The sequence below is a fragment of the Hakea prostrata genome, chromosome 5 (genome assembly GCF_041222555.1).
Source record: "Hakea prostrata isolate BN-2017 chromosome 5, UWA_Hpros_2, whole genome shotgun sequence".
Classification (NCBI taxonomy): Eukaryota; Viridiplantae; Streptophyta; class Magnoliopsida; order Proteales; family Proteaceae; genus Hakea; species Hakea prostrata.
Window position 1 is genome coordinate 9,028,903 of NC_142604.1, and position 17,502 is coordinate 9,046,404.

The 17,502-nt window shown below is 38.4% G+C and overlaps 2 protein-coding genes across 2 annotated transcripts; one reads left to right on the forward strand and one right to left on the reverse strand.

Annotated features, from left to right (window-relative positions):
- On the reverse strand, nt 1-3,513 carry LOC149014939 (Thioredoxin superfamily protein). The gene is made up of 2 exons (XM_089156093.1): nt 2,830-3,513; nt 1-1,245 (listed from the first exon to the last, which is right to left on the reverse strand). The coding sequence occupies exons 1-2, from the start codon at nt 3,313-3,315 to the stop codon at nt 1,087-1,089; spliced, it is 645 nt and encodes a 214-aa protein (XP_089012219.1). The 5' UTR covers nt 3,316-3,513; the 3' UTR covers nt 1-1,086.
- Nucleotides 3,514-8,276: 4,763 nt separating this feature from the next.
- On the forward strand, nt 8,277-17,300 carry LOC149014940 (peptidyl-prolyl cis-trans isomerase CYP40-like). The gene is given in 10 exon segments (XM_089156095.1): nt 8,277-8,681; nt 8,958-9,458; nt 9,664-9,723; nt 9,726-9,753; nt 9,853-9,905; nt 13,347-13,451; nt 14,423-14,498; nt 15,098-15,135; nt 15,225-15,296; nt 15,912-17,300. Coding segments are annotated over 9 exon segments (1,086 nt in total). The 5' UTR covers nt 8,277-8,510; the 3' UTR covers nt 15,279-15,296; nt 15,912-17,300.
- Nucleotides 17,301-17,502: the final 202 nt, after the last annotated feature.

Below are 17,502 nucleotides of genomic sequence, written 5' to 3' on the forward strand. Positions count from 1 at the left end.
CGAATTTCATAAACCTCAACTAATCTGACAATCTAGCATAATGGGCCAATGGCACAGCTGTCATCGGAATTATCTACAAGCCTAAAAGCATTTTTCTTAATCCATACACCATAGACTAGAAATTTAACCAGTGAGATAAGCTTAAATCCCTCATTAGAACATACCCAAATCAATCAATTATTTGCCAATGGCAAGTTCTTAACTTGCAGAGTTAATCGTCATGAATGTTAAGCAACCAACTCCCCTCCGCCCACCCCCGGGAAAACACACACAAAACAGAAGAAAGAAAGCCATGTTTAGAACCATTCTCCAACTATCTTGATCCCTAGAGATGAAAAGGAGTCAAAATATTCATCAAGTACTTTTTTTTTTTTTTTTGGGCCGTGAACTCAAGTAACTGAATTCAAAACTACCTGCCAATTTATTTCTGAGAATGAGCAACCCAACCCTTATCTTTGTTGCACCAAAAGAATATTGAACAAAACCTCTGTTTTTCTTCACTCACATGTTCAGAAGTGAAGAGACATTAATGCAAAGAGAACAACAGAATAATGTAAACTTCAAATGTCATGAATGAGAATTAAAACTAAACTTTGATTATCACAAATATTAACTACAAATCCAGAGAGGAAAAACAGAATTTAAAATATACCAAAAACAGCAATTAGATTTTCTAGTGGACACTAAAAGGATACTTTATTTATCCTATTCAAATCAAGTAATGTGACTGAGCAATTTACTTCCAACAGGGCAGTAGAACGATAGCCTACTTTGACAAAATGGTGAATGGTAACAGAAACTGGAAGCATAAGAACATCACCAAGGGTTGCCTAGTTTGACAATTTTCTCCTCAAGTTTAAAATACAAAAATGACTAAGAGTTAATTTCCTTTTTATCTGATTTAGAGAACATCTAAGCTAACCTCCATCAAAGTCCTGACAATTTAAGTCCACAAACTGTCTTTTGAACTGTTTACACCATCAAGCTGGACAATTATAATGCCTTACCTTGATCAAGATCACACTTCTGTAATGAATTTACAAGGACTTTAGAACCCTGATTTTAGTCCGGACCTGATGGTGAATTTTAGGCAGTACTTTTCTGAGGCTGCTTCATTTTGAGAAGATGAGAAAGACCTGCAATTACATGAAGCCGGCTGGATGGGACACCAGTTTTTGCTAATGCTCGACCATATTTGTCCAGCAGTATAAAGCAAGGGACGTATCTGATGTCATAGTAGAGGAGCTGCAAGAAACATATCTAAACCAAATCAAAATCAACTGGAAACTTCTTTAATTTATGAAGTGAAATCATTGGAAGAACCACTTGGAAGCTTGAATGCAATCATGCACATGCCACAGCTAAAGAAAGTGGTTTAAGCACAAAGCAGAGATACTAGTTTAAAATGTGATTTGATGCAAATATGAACCTGCACAACCATATCTACATGTAATGCACAAACCACAACCACATCACCAAAGAAAATGATTGTGAGCTGGAATGAACGTCGAATTTCCCAGGGTAATTATACTCAGAAAGATTTAGTGGATTAGGAAATGGTCTTTCTTATCACAACTTAGTGGATTGTATTGTGCTTCAGGCACCTTTGACCAATAAAGTTGGCCTATGGAATTGAAGATTCCTGTTAAAAAGAATGTTAAAAAGTTCAAGCATACAAAGTCGAATATCTCTGTCTCAATGTCAAATGTACCAAGACAGGTCATGTCAAATGCCAAATCACTGAGGTCTAATGGTTTGGCAATAACATGCTGGAATTCACCTTTTTCTGTAGGTTTTAGCAATAACATACTGCATACTTCACTTATCAGACTGAGCCAACTTATGAAGGAATTTTTTCATATGTAGTTGGATTCTGGGTTCTGGCCCAGCTATTAATGTAACCATTTCTGTCTGCAAAACCAGAATACCACTGTCGGTGGTTCCTTTTACATTTAATCATCATACATATCTATTTATGCTTATATAAGCACCCCCTAAAGTTTCATTGTGAAGTTCTAAATTTATCCCTTTTTGGGTGAAAATTTTAAATATATCTCTAATTTTTCTTATTTCCTTAAATTTTACCAAACATCTACCAGATGTCAACCATTCAAAAAAATTACTTAAACTTCAGCAAGGACTAAAATGACTTAATCTTGTAAAAATCCCAAACCTTATCCAATTCTTGTTATCATGTATTATTAACAAATATTAATTAGTTACTAGTACCAGTAACCTTATACACTCAATCAGGTGGAACTGTAGTAATCATTTTAAAATGAGGATGTGCATCTATACATTGTCGAAGTAAACAAAACTGACTAGGGATTCACTACAAATCAGGAGGATTCAATCAATGTTCCAGTTGCAGACATGACAGTGTTCATTCATCCACTTAACATGGCTATAACTCCAGGTAACATGCAAAAACAATACTTGATTAAACATGAAACTTCTCAAACAGATACCCAGAGGTCTGCTAAAATATGTCTTTAGCATTCCTTCCAACCCCAACCCTCTTTCTTTCTCTCCTCTCATTCTCCTCCAACCAACGCATCAACATATTTTCTGGAGACACGATACATGGATAATAAAACCTATACTGACCAGCGAATTGTCGTTGTAACTTCTAGACAGCATATTTCACTTGATCCATAATATGGTATCATAAAAAACGCTGACTAAATGAAAACTAGCAATATCATCTACAGCGCTAAGTTTAATTCCAGAATGTAAATGATAAACAACTTTGCAGAAAGCAGAAATTTTCGTTTCGAGCTTCATGAACTCAAAAAGATAGCGCTATAATCAGGGAGCAGTAATACAAACCTCAGGTAGCCATTTCTCGTTCTCCGCATCCGCCAAGACAATGTTAAGCCAGTCCGAGTTCTTTGACTCTATCTCCATGACGAGCTTGAGAATAGAATTGCAAAGGCCACATTTGGGAGAGTAAAACTCAATAACTGTAGCCTCTTTCCCGCTAGCCAGAGCTGAAGCTAGAGCACGGTGTTCAGCTTCACCTTGTTCTTCCGGGGACAAAATATGTCTCCTCTTACCATTGGCTTCTTGAATGAAACGGAAAGGTTTAATTCCGATATCGAAATGGAAGGGTTTGAAGGTTCTGGCCGAGGTATCAGGGATTTTCAAAGCTGAATCGAAGAGATTGGTAGCAAGGTGTCCAAGATTTTGCAGAGATTTGAAGAGCCAAGGAACTTCGAACTGGCAGGGGTTAGAAGTAGTAGCTTTAGGGTTTTGATGGATTTCCCATGGCCATTTCAAGCAGAAGAGATTTTGTTGTTCTCGTGGAATTCCCATTTTGAGCTTCTACTTCCTCACACACACACTCGTTCGATGAATATGGCAGTCAGGATTCAGGATTACAGCGAAGAACCAGAACTCGGATCTGCAAGCGACGACCATCGTGTGCTGGATCTCGGGTCATTGTCTACATACAGGGTTTCGCGGATCAAATCGGGGAATCGCTCAATTCAATCCCGAATCGACCCAATGAATCGCTCAAATTCTTCTTTTTTGTTTTTCTTTTATTTTTTGAATGAGGTTCATCCGACCAGCTTGGGTGCACCACGACTACATCTTCGACTACATCTTCAATGTGTTTTTTATATAATTAATATAGGAGGAGCTTTGTCCTTGGCCCCCAAAGGATTCAAACTAAATTCTTATTTTTCTTTTAAAGGTAGAAAGTGAACCACTCAATTCAAATCTTTCAAAACTTCCCACTTGACATTTTTTTAATTAATAAAATAAATAAGGATCGGAATTCGACCAAACAGTATAAGACAATACCCTTGCTCATCCTTGCCAGGGAATCAAAAATGTTGTTTTGCTCTATTAAAATAAGTTCAAACAAACAATAATCAGAAAATAAACATAACTCTAAGACATTCTCTAGTACGGATTTTAATTTGTGGCAGCTGCTACTGCCAACAACCGACGGTCGAGATTCAACCACGTCATCAGACTTGTATTAAAAACTCAAGGGTATTATATGTAAATGTAACATTTTCTAAGGATTTTAGAGTTAGTAAATTTATAAACTCTAGCCCTTGGGGATGTACCGGAATTGAAACCCCACTATATCAAAACTTCACCTCCATGACCGGAAAATCCCAAGGGGAAAGCCGAAAGGGGACCCAGGGCCCACTCTCGAATGCGGCAAGATTCTCACGAAAACATCACCAACAGACCAAAGAGTTCAGCAAGTGGGGCCCAACAGGAGTTTTGTTCCGGGAGACACACCAGGAGAAATAATTATGCCAAGAGTTGTTTCACACCAGAGAAAGAAGGAGAAGAGGGCTCATGGCCAAAAAAGACCGGAGAAGGCCAGAAGATTGAGGTGGGAACGAGAATCCGTGGAGGGGAACCAGCCTGTTGAGGGATATGGGCACCGACGGCAAGCAGAGGGTTGTGGAACGGGGAGGCGCAGAGTCAAGCCGCCGGGTCTTGGCAAGGGACCCTCTTCACCATATTGTATTTGCATGGAGAGATGACGAGCATCAAGATCGACGAGGGAAAGTGGAAGCCTATTAAAATTGGGCGAAAGGTGTGGGAGTCTCCCACCTAGTGCGGACGAGGGTTTGTTTGCGAGGCTCTCTAACCCAAGTGGAAGTGATTATGGAGTGCCTTAATAAGTTTTGTTGTGCTCGGGGAGAAAGTTAGTGTTGAGAAGACCGAGTTCATTGCTCTAGGAATGTTGATGATCATTTAGCCAAGGCCATCTCTAAGAAGATTGGCTTCATTTGACTAATGATATTGGGCGTATTTGGGTGTTCCCATTTGGAATGGTAAACCAAAGAAGGGAGATTATAATTATATTGTCTCTAAGGTGAAAGACCGGAGGGGGTGGAAGGTGAGTTCTTTGTCACTGGGGAGAGTTACGGCTAGATCCGACTCATGACAATCCCCTACTACACTATGCAATCTACTCCTATTTCTAAGGGTGTTTGTCGAGATTGAGAAGTCGATACGTGCTTTGTTTGGGGTGACATAGAGAATAAAAGCGAATGCATCTAGTCAAGTGGGAGAGTTAGGGCCACAAGCACAAGGAGGTGGGTTGCCTCTCTAGTCAAGATGCTTCTTAATGAAATTGGTGTGGGGTGTTCTTAGCAAAATCCTTGGGCAGCGATTCTTAAGGAGAAATATGGCTCTAGTCGGCGAAAGGCTAATTTCTCGGCTTCGTGCATTGATTCCCCTCTTTGGAAGGCATTATGGGGGTGCTCCTAGAGTGTTAGAGAACGTCGCATTATTTTGAGTGATGGTCGGACCATTCGGTTTGGCGGGATGCTTGGTTGATTCCGGGGGTTACATTGGGTTCCCTTGTAAATGGTAACCTTAACCCAAGCATGAGGAAAGAGACGGTGAGTCAATATATTGATGGAAATGGCGAGTGGAGAAAAGATCGCATCATGAATCTCCTCCCATGGATGTTTTGGAAAAATTGATGATGTAGACCTCCTTTTTGGGGGAGGTAGAGATGTCTTTCATGGAGCCGACGAATGTGGGAACTCTCCGTAGCTCGGCGATGACAACGTGGAGGGGTAGGGTGAATCAAGGCACCTGATGAGAATTGGAAGACGGAGGGGCTGAGGGTCCCCTATCATATTCGCTCCTTCAGGTGAATAACAGAATTGAATAACCATCGCAAGATGAGAATGAAACTAATGGAGCAGACTATTGTAGCTGATGAGCAGACACGAAAATTGTCCATGTTTGCGAGATTGCACCCAAAGGGGTATGGATGCGTGGTGGCCGAGGAAAAGCATACTATGTTCGAGTGTGGCTGGAAGAATGGTTCTCCATTAATCGTGGTTCCATGTCCAAATCGATGGGGAGTTGGACACTGGTCGCTGTGCACCTATTCTCGGAATTGGAGAAATAGTGATATACATGAAGAGGAGTTGTTCGACCAAGTCCGGGTTGAAGTTAATCGAGGACTAGTGAGAACGGTGGCCGCGGTCAATGTGCTCATAATGCCAAACAAGAAGAATCAAAAGTTTTGGAGGTGGAAAACCCCAAGGTGACCGGATAAAGTGCAATGTGGATGCTCTCAATAGAAAGAAGAACAAGAGGTGGGGGGGCGGATCAAGAGGGGATGTTCAAGGGAGGTTGCAAGGAAGTTCCCGGCGACCCTGAAGCGAACAATAGCGATCATCGAAGGCCAGGTTGGCGGAGTTGGGGTTTGCGACCGGTCGAACCGATTCAAGGAGGTGTGCTCCCCGACCCTGAGGCAGCACAAGGGAGTATTGTCGCCTCATGAGGAAAAAAAACCCTCGGCAATGGAAGGGTGAGGTTTGTCATCTGGTAGAGAAGCAAACAAAGCCGATGGAGTCTAGGGTGCAACTTGTCCCTTAGACCCATGGGCTTCTCCGATCCTCCAGGGTTAGAAGGAATTCTCATGGTGGATGGAGAGTCTTGTTTAAGGTAAGTTTTCTGTTTGTTCCTTTGGGTTGTTTAACCCCGTCTTTTTACCGGAAAAAAAAAGTCACCTTTTTTCCTCTAATAGAATCAAGCCGTATCAAAACCTCCAATAGAACACAAAATGAAATCCAAAATGTCATTCATTTTTTCGGATAAAAGAATGATACCCACCTCTGTTGAAGTAGTTTTGATTCTAAGCATGTTCTCAATTCATGTGATTATCGGTTTGAGTAGGGTTCCTCGCCAATCAAGACTTTAGTTCATTTATATGCAATCGAAGAAAACCCAAATCTAAGCAACTGAAATGCAAATGATTCTGATAAATTGCATTGACACCCCAAAATGGAGGTCTTAAAGCATTGACACCCCACTTTATGTTTAAAAAACACATAAACCCCAAAATTGAATTTTTATTGGATATATTTATACAATTTATCACTGAAATTTAAATTTGTAGGTAGAGCACTATGGCCTACTTTTCAGATAAACATCTTAATCTTGGGTAGCGTATGAACTTGCCAAATTGTAGTCCAATAAGATAAAGTGGCAAATGTGGTTCCCCTAGGAGATGAATCCCAAAAAGCCATTTAACTCCATAAAATAAGCAGATTTAACGGTAAAAATACATATTCTAGTATGTTTTCACATCTATCTATCATGCAAGGCCTCAAATAAAGTAGGTATATTAAGAATTGCAGTAATCTCATAAGCTAAAAATCAAAGCTGCAATTTAGAATGGTCCTATGATCTTAAAGGTCCGTGAATTAATTCGCTAACTCATAAAGGATTGCCAGAAGGGGGATATCTCCAAATACAATTCAAAGGTAAATCAAGAATCTAAGGGTTATAAAATACATTTGGTTGTTGATTATTACCGACACTTCAAATCAAACATTTATTAAGAACTTCTTTCCCAACATATAAACTCCGTCAACCCCAAAAGCATCCCCTCGAACACCTGGCATCAAGAAAATCATCATTAAGAAAATATTTTGATTTAATAACTCTGGACCCACGAGAAATTAAAATTCTAAAATAATCTCCAAACTTATTTGGCTAATAAAACACTGTTGAAATTTGAAAAATAAAGATCACGAAGCCCTAAGCTACCATTCTTTTTTGATTGACACAGCTTAGCACAAGATACCTAAAAAATATCCCATCAAAAAGTCTAATTTGATAGAATAACCCATTTATCACCTTTCGGTACTAGAAAGTTTGACAAAAGTCATAAAACAACCTTGCTTATAACAACTTGTTCCAACTGAACAAAACAATTTTGCTGATTGCTTGGGTTTCTTTCCTTTCTTGATGATACAAGATTTCATTGATTACTCCAAGCAGTTACAAATTTGAACTACTCTAGACTTTTCTATGATGGACGTGTCAACCTAATTTGTCTATTTCTAACCCAAAAAAAACAAAAAGTACTACTTTATTTACGGGCGATGAACGCATAAGCCGCAATCTAGCACTCTTATCTGATGCAATAGAAAACATGAGCACAGTGCGCATAGTACAACCAACTCAATAAATTATAATATCTTTCTTTTACAAACAAGAAATTTAAATTAAAGTAGGGGAACCAAAGCCCAGCAGTCTCGTGACTGGACTTTGTGTGGGTCCCACGTAGGACTGTCAAGTCGCCTTCAGATCGAAATTTTTATCTCGACCAATGAAATTAAACGGTTGAGATTCAATTTCGACTGAGATTTTCGATTTGACTGTCCAAAATCTCGACTTGACGGTCATGCGCATTAACTCGTGCTGGTCGCACTTTCACGACTATAATAGACATTAAAAAAAAGCCAAGACTAAATACTATAGAAACCACAGCGGCACACCCCACACTCACACCCACTTCGGGAACAGAGCTCCCTCGACCCAACTGACATGGTTTAAATTTGAGTATTGGAGTGGTTGCTGCGGGAAATTTCAAGACTCTTTCTTTTTCGTTCAAGAAACAGGGTTTTGACGTTTTCTTACGTTTCTTTAGGGTATATCTTTGATTTTGGTTGGTATTATTGATCTGGAGAAGTAGAGGAAGTAGAGAAGAAGAAGAGGATAAGAAGATGGTGAATCCACGCTGTTTCTTGGACATTAGCATTGCAGGGGAGCTTGAAGGGAGAATCGTCATCGAGCTTTATAGCGATGTTGTACCCAAGACTGCTGAAAATTTCAGAGCTCTCTGCACGGGAGAGAAAGGCATTGGTCCCAACACGGGTGTTCCTCTGCATTACAAGGTATTGCTTCATTTCGTTTTTCTCTCTATACAGTCTTTTCAAGGTTTACTCTTTTGGTTTGTTCTTTTAAATTTCAGAAATGAAGGGGATTTTTGTTTTAATTAGGACAGTACTGGTTTTTTGGATTGTTATTGGGTTAAGCCCATCAGTAGTTTTTGTTCTTGGAATAGTTCTTTCTCAAAGAAATCAATGGAACATTGTCCCTTATTGGACCAGAAAGAATCAAGAACGCTGGTGCAGTGTCATGTTGAAGCTTTTTTTCATTTTTTTTTTCAGGGCGTCCGTTTTCATCGGATTATTAAAAGTTTTATGATACAAGGTGGAGATATATCTGCAGGGGATGGCACTGGAGGGGAATCCATCTATGGTTTGAAGTTTGAAGATGAAAATTTTGAATTGAAACATGAGAGAAAGGGGATGTTATCGATGGCCAACTCTGGTCCAAACGCCAATGGATCCCAGTTCTTTATAACTACAACTCGTACTCCCCATCTTGATGGGAAGCATGTTGTATTTGGAAAGGTTGTTAAAGGCATGGGAGTGGTTCGATCAGTTGAGCATGTTACTACTGCCGAAGGTGATTCCCCCATTGATGAAGTTATCATTGCTGATTGTGGGGAGATTCCTGAAGGGGCAGATGATGGGATTACTAATTTTTTTAAAGATGGTGACACTTACCCCGAATGGCCAGCTGACCTTGATGAGAAGCCTAATGAGGTCGATTGGTGGATAAAGGCTGTAAATGCTGTCAAAACTTTTGGAAATGAACACTTCAAGGTAATTTGTATTTTATGGAAATTTCTCAATATGTTTTATCCACTCATTTGTGCTTTTGACTGACATTGTGTGGTGAGTAATCCCTTTTTGAGTTATTCTTCTTTTCAAAGACATAATTTCCGTTGCCAATTTGATCATTTAGTGTCTACTCGTAAGCATCTTTTATGGGTCGACATCCTTTAGTAACCCTCAATGTTGTATACAGAAGCAAGACTACAAGATGGCTCTTAGGAAGTACCGCAAGGCTTTGCGCTATTTGGATATTTCTGTTGGGAGAAAGAGGACATCGATGAAGGTCAAGCATTTTTTTTTTTAATAATATTTGTATCCATTTGGAGTATTATGTTACCATTCTTTTCTCCAGTTTGATTTGTATACCTATATCATGTTGCAGAGAAGAGCTCAAATTTGAGGAAAACGAAGTCACAGATATTCACAAACAGTTCTGTAAGATTCTTTATTTTTGAGTTGAGTACAGTTATGAATACTTCTAGATTTGTCTTGGTAGAATGGTAGAAGATCTTGCTTTCGAGAGAGTTTTTGCCACCTTGAAAAATTGAGATGTCAGTCGAGATGTGGTGTTTTTTTTGTGTCAACTCGGTGGCCCATCTCGGTGGGTTTTAGGGTCCCGATTAGGTTGAAACTTTGTATTTAGCCTAGTTAAGGCCTTTTGAATACACTGATGACCTTGGATTTGTGAGAAAATAACCCTAAGTATGTCTTCCAAGTCGACCCTATGTGTGAAACCGAAATGCTGCTGGATTAGGAAATGCAAGGTTAGACAATATGTGATGTAGAACATTTAATGAATATAAATGAAAAGCTAGTATGTCAACTATCAAATACATCAAAGAACTTAAATGTCTTCAAAATTTTACAACCATTAGAAGTTCTAGTAAGTAGTAAGTCATAAATCATAATCCATAAGTCATAAGTTCACAAGTGTACAAGACAATCATGGGATGGGAATATGGGATCAAATCATAAAAATGGGCTTGAATTTGGGAAAAATTTTACCTTTGTTGAAGATCTAGTTGAAATGGGCTTGAATGATGGTAATTTGATGGTGTAGATGTGTTAAAGGTGCTTGGAAGTTGAAATCCAGCTGAATCCCCAAAAAATTCATGCTAAAACTCAACTTTCCGGCAAGATGGGCGAGAGATAGCAGCGAAAGAGGTGAGAGAGGAACTAGATATGCCTCTCTCGTACGAGATTGGGGGTTTTAAAACCCCCTAGACCACTTGGATCAACCAGAAAAAGGGGGATTTCGCCATCTCGTGAGATCTAGGGGTGAGATCTCATGGCAAGATATTCTATTTCTATTAACTCGACTCCCATCTCGTCTTGGTAAGCCAAAAAAGCAAGATATCTCGTGAGATCTCTCACCATGCTTGGTAGTATACTCAACGTCTTGCAAACGTGCTGCTTCACAAAATACTGGTTTCTAAATCAGTCTTCAGATTTGTCCCTAGAAAATCATGTATATTTAAGGATACTTTGTATATTAATTGAGGAGTTGGATATAGTTACTCCATAATGAATTCACTCATAGTTCTACATAAGATTATATTTAAAATTTTTTTGCATACATAGTTGTCAAGCTATCATCTGGGGAGTACCTTGGTATATGTAGGTGGCTTTGTCGGGGCCTAGGTGATTGCACCTTATTCCAGACGCCTTGCACTGATTTTCATTCCGCCAAGCATTGACTTTTATTTGTTAGTTCATTCACTAAAGGAAATATTCATGACCAAGAAAATATCCTCCTATTTAAATCCTATAGGAAAAAAAATAGAAAAACTATATTTTCTAAGAGGATAAAGATTCAACCTCCCTCAGTTGTAGTGCAATTTCAACCTTCCATTTGTGGTGATTTCGACATTATTTGTGCACACTGAGGTTTGAGTGGAATTTTACTCCTTCAATATAAAATATATTTAAATAATCTTAGACAAGTTGGAAAGCTGGTTTTGTGCTTTAAATAATTAAAAAAAATCTTGTAAAAATGAAATCATGAAATCAGTTATACTTCTTAGAGAACAATATATCTCTAAGATAAGCAATTTAACTACGTGGGGATAAGATCATATATTCTAAGTACAGTGATTACCAGATGTGAGACTAAGTATATTAGGACAATGACTAGTTTCAAGGACAATATAAACCACATGTATGCTTTCATTGATTCAAGCTTCCATAGCTTGTTTCTTCATCTATGTCGTTTTCAGATTCTATGTTGATTTTTGATAACTTAGTGGGTTAATATTGTTTTTTGATTGCTTGATTCCACTAGAAGAAAAACAACTGCCCTCATTACAGCCAAATGAGATCGGCTAAGTAGATACTTTCAAGACAAATTAGGGAGGACGCAGGTTCTCACAAAGAGAAAGGGAAGTAAGGAAGGTGAAAAATTATATGAAGAAATGGGTTAAGAGCTGAGAAATGGAAAATGAAATGAGATTAAAGGAAAGAGGATGGCCCAAGAAATCAGGAAAATCTCAGCTTCATACTGTCAACACCATGGATCCCTGTCCTCCCACATGCTCTATTGGCTTAGTATTGATGAGTTGAGGTGGTAGCCTCACATAACATTGATTTTTGATGAGTTGATGCAACATAATGTTTATGTTTGATGATTAGGTGTGGCTTAATGTTGATCTTTTATGATATGAATTGTAGCACACTAAATAATGTTAGGAAAGAGGGGAAATAAAAAAAAAAATAGAACTTGGCATGTTGGTGACATACGAGGGTGCTTAGTCACCTAGGAGGCTTTGGCACCCCTCCACTGCCTTGGATTGCTTTGACGACTATTTTCCCACAGTTTCAGATGCAACAAATAGGGATATCTATATATAGCTCTGATTATCTAGCCAGGAAATTGGCTAAGAAGAATTAGTAAGAGATGCTTTATGCATATTCACTTGTCTTGTATAAATTTTTATCAAAGACAAGACTCCATTCCATCTATGTGGCATGGTTTCATGACACACTAAGAATGTGCCTTTGGATTTAAAAGCCCAAGCATTTCAAAGTTCTTTTTTGCTTACAAGACTAGCTTTTGTGGAGGAGTCAGTTTGCTTTAAAGATTAGTAAATTGGTCTGATGAATAAACATAAATTCTGAGAAGGTGAGGAGATGGATAGGATGGAGTAGTTTTGGTATTTTCAACGGTGAGCACTTTGTTGGCATTCCAATAGCTGTAACAGAAGTAAATGCCAATCAAATATCAGAATGTCTTTTTTTCTTTCTTCCCTTTTTTTTTTTTTTTTTTTCTGGGGGGGGGGCGGCGGCAGGCGAGAGCCGAAGGTAAAAGAAAGTTAATTTTTCTTATCAACCGAAAATGTTATTTCTGATTTTCTTGATGGGTATATTAATATAATAATTTCCTGCATGCACATGTGTACACGTGAGAAGACATACTAATCTGGAAATGAATGATGAGGATAAGTATGGCTGAATCTGGTGCCATAGGCTTAAAAGTAAAGTCCGCAGAGGGTGGCAATTTTGCCATGTAGCCTTACCCAGCAATTTTTGCTGAGAGGCTGTTCTGATGCCTAGGCCTCAAGCTACAACTATGGTCCACTGACCATTGCGCTAAGGGCCACCCTAGTGATTGAAGGAAAAATACATGATAATAGGGCCATAGGGGTAACATCTAGCATTCTTTACCATTAACTTCAAGCTCCAACATTAGGGGTAAGGAAATTTTAACTATTTTTAATCTGTTTCATGCTACGTTCAGGTAGATATTCTGTTTATCTTGTTTCCTAGTATCATCCTTAATTGGGTTCATTAGTTTGTTGCTGATGGGTTCTACTCTGCTTTTTTTTTAGTGATTGCCCTTCTTTCTCTAACAGATTGATATGCAAATATTTCTTGCTTTAGGCTTGTAAATTGAAATTAGGAGATTTAAAAGGAGCATTGTTGGACACAGACTTTGCGATGCGTGATGGGGAGAATAATGTGAAAGCTTTGTTTCGCCAAGGGCAGGTTGGTGTCTTGCATCCGTAAAGTGATTTGGGGTGTATGTGCATACCTTATAGATATCCTGTCTGGCATTTTGGCTATTTTAATCATTGCAAGTGTTGTTTTTTGAACATTACTATTCTGTATTTTCATGTTTCTTAATTCAAAGATTCTATTAAATCCCTTTGCTGTAGGGTTTTGTTAGGATGAGGCTTTATAGCCTAGAGTGTTGTTCTTTTTGATTCAGCACTGGCATCTTATGTTGAACTTGTCCCATCCATAGCTTTTCCTGTGGGATTGTGTGTGGTGTGAAACTTTGATCTGCTTTGGTTTGGAATGGTGAAGACCATAGTTTAGTTGTCAAGCTGTCCAGGCGGCTTTGCCTGGATTCGCAACTTGTTAGTCTCATCTTTTTTTTTTTCACCTTTAATTGCCTTGGTTCATGTTGTCACCATGATGACTGTGCACTTTTTCACAAATAGCTTGACTATTCATTACAGTTTTAGATGTGTTTTGCTTGCTCTAGTGACTTTCATTGCTTAACCACTATTATAGCTGTTAGCATGGAACACTAATAATGGTTTTTGCTGGTGTGCTTTAGTATTTGAGTTCTTGCTCTTATTAGTGGTGCTATTACATTAAAGGTGACAAGACATTATTTTGTAATATCAAATATGGAAGAATTACCCTGAGCTTCAGATAGAGTTACCTTGGAGATCCCATGGTGTTAACCAGTCATGATCTTTGTCTTGCAATGAATGACTAGGACCTTGTACATAAGTTCAAGATTAGCATGATTCCTGACCTACTGATTGGCTTTGGTTGGTTTGTGTGATGTCATCGAAAGATGTCATTTACTTGTTGAATTTTGTCCTTCCCTGGGGTTGCTTGAGTTCATGTGCGAATGCCAAATACATTATTGGAAGCAAGAATATTGGACTACTTTTTTCCATTGAAAGTAGTTGGAATGTCTAAGATAATGGTTTTACTTTCAGGCACATATGGCACTTAATGATGTTGATAGTGCAGTGGAGAGCTTCAAGAAGGCACTAGACTTGGAGCCAAATGATGGTCAGTAAATTATTTACATTTGCAATTTCTCTTGTCAAACTGTTCAAAGAGACAACATGAACTTGGTCTTGAGAATCTGTCTTTCTGGATTCACTTTGGTGATTTATCATTTGAAAATTTTGCAAGAGGTATAATATCTGGTGCCACCACGTAGCTCAGATGCTACAAATGTAATGTAAAAAAGCAAAATGGTTTTTTAGAATGGGTCGCATATCTGGCAGATTAGATGGCACTAATCCTTTGATACTAATTTGATAGAGCAGTTCTATTATGATACACAATTTTTTTAATCTTGTTGATATAAGAAGCTGTGAGAAAGCTGCAGTACCTTGGATGTTGCGATGCAAGATGTCGAACTTGCGAGGCTATCAGTCATTGTTTGGCGTATTATTCTGTGTTGTACACCCTGTGTCCAGCCTATGTAATTTTAAGTCCATGTTGGACTGTTCTGTCAAGGGATATCAAACCTGTTGCCATACCCTTGTTGTTTAACAGGCTGATTGAAAAAGACTGTATTTATACACTCTTCCCTGTTGGATATTCCTGTCTAAAATCAGATCTTGATTTTTATCATTGCCTTATGATTTCCTATATTTCAGGTGGTATAAAAAAGGAGCTTGCTGCTGCAAAAAAGAAGGTTCTTAATTGCTTCAATTTTTAGGCATTTTGATCTCTTATTGGATAGTTTCCTCACTTTCTTATGAAATTTTGAAAAATGCATTTCAGATTGCTGATAGACGTGACCAGGAAAGGAAGGCCTACTCCAAAATGTTCCAATAGAGTTCTTGTGGCTCTATGGTATGTTGGTTATTCTTTAGTAATCAGGATTTTTATTGTTTCTTGATAGGAGAGAGGCTTTCAACATGACACCCAAGTATCATTTCTTCAAGCATCAGTTCTCATGTCAAAGATTATGTTATGCATATCTTTTATTTAGTGGGGGCAACAACTGTTTTTGGATTTCTTTGGGTCTGCCAAATCCACATCTGTTTTTGTGGTTGTACTTTTGACACAGTGGTGCCAGCCTCCTACATAAAAGCAATAAGACCAAGGAGGTCTCAGATTCGAGCTTCCATCCCTCCACACCTTCGTCCCCGGTCCTTGTGACTGGGTTGATGAAAATTAGAAGGAAATAAAAAGTAAAAAAATAAAATAAAAAATCCACATCTGTTTTGGATGTCATTATTTCAAATAATTATCAATCTTTTTAGCATGTTACCTTTTGAGTTGTTAGTAATCATCTTTTTGGCATTTTTCTGTAGAGATCACCTAGGTAATAACTATTTAACACGGAGACCATTCTGTGTTTGACATGTTGATGGCCATCAGATTTATGAGTTCAACTTTGTATTTCAATGTAATGATATGCATTATGTCCTGCTAACATTTCTTCCTTTTCTCATTGTGTCCCAGGATACAGTTGGGCTGAAGGAAAACTGCCAGATCCCCTGATCACATACAGAGAGTAACAGTGCAGAATCCAACCAATTTTTGTTCGATAGGGTCTACAGTTAAATTTGAGGACTTGATTGTTGGCTGAACTGGATTGCTATGTGATAAAATCATGTCCAACCTCTCAAAGATGGAAAAGTTCAATTAGTCTCAAAAGCACAATTTCTTAACCAAATTCCTTGTGATTATCTTCAATAGTCACAATTGTTGCTATCTTGGTAAACAGTGCAAGATTCAGCCAACTTTTGTTCGTTAGGTTCTACAATTTGAATTTTCAGGATATTGGCTGAACTGGATTGCTATGTGATAAAATCATGTGGAACCAGTCAAAGATCTGGACATGTTGGCATTAAAGAAACAAGTTTAATTAGTCTTGAAAAGTTTCTTTAACCAAATTCCTTAATACCACCCACCCAGCCCCCAATCTACTGATATTGGCTTGCGCAGATGCTTGGGAGTTTTGGATTCTTCCCTTCACTGCATTTTCTTTTTTTTTGGTGAGCATCATTGCATTTTGATGTACTTCTGATTTAGTAATGTTCCTCATCTATAATGTTTATTTGTTCTGTTCTTGTATTTAGTCACTTTGTCTTGCCACTGAACTTTCTACCAGCTTCATGGAGGCTCAACCAACGCAGTTTCCAGATTAGCTATTTTCGTTAATGTCTGATAGCCTTGTGGCTCATCACATTCTGCAGGTCAATCAGTAAACCTCTGCTAATGTTCTGAATGTGAGTGCATCTACGTAGTGATTGATAGTTTTAACTGGTTGATGCATTAGCCGTAATGTTTTGTCCACTTGTTCGAGAGAAGCTGCATTCAGTTGTTGTTCTGTCGTTTCCTGTTTTCAACTGAAAGTCTTCCCATCAACCATTTTTGGCATTGGACCCAGATCCACTTTGTTGTTGCCCAGCCAAGGTTTGTGGATTTAGATGTTTTTTTTTCTGCTAAAAGGTCATTTGTATTAGTAAGAGCGAAAAGTAGATACAACAGAAAATTTATTACATAAGTTCAAGGGAGCTAAAGCACTCATATCCCTGCTTTCCCCTGGCATATCCAAATTCACTAGTTCCACTTAGACGTAAAACCCATGTGTACATAACAAAATCTGGAAGAAAAAAAATTTTACATGTCAATTAGAGATGAAACCTCGGACGGCCATATGCATCCCACTTTAACTCCTTCAATATCAAAGGCGACCAAGGAGTTAACTTGTGAAGTTTCAGATCTAGCAGCAGCTCTAGCTAAGAAATCTGCTGTTGCATTTATCTCTCTGGAACAGAGTGAAAATTTTCACTCGACATTCCTCAAGGAATCAATTCCTCCCCACCTCGCATTGGTATTGGCAGAGCGGCCAAGGATAAAATTGTTGATGGAGCTGATCTTCATTGAAATTTAGTGGTAAGAACTAAGAACATCCAATCTAGATTACTTGAACTCTGATCCAAGACTGATCTCCCTATAAATCATAAATATACTTTATTTCAACCTACAATTAGAGAGCTAAACAACTATGGAACTTCTGATCTGGGAATGGTGCAGCTAACACACA

What these genes read in the sequence shown, in the direction of transcription:
- LOC149014939 (XM_089156093.1), bottom strand. Translation starts at nt 3,315, where the DNA reads ATGGGAATTCCACGAGAACAACAAAATCTCTTCTGCTTGAAATGGCCA. An exon ending in ACGAGAAATGGCTACCTGAG is followed by an intron (nt 1,246 to 2,829) that starts GTTTGTATTACT and finishes TGTTTCTTGCAG; the next exon opens with CTCCTCTACTATGACATCAG.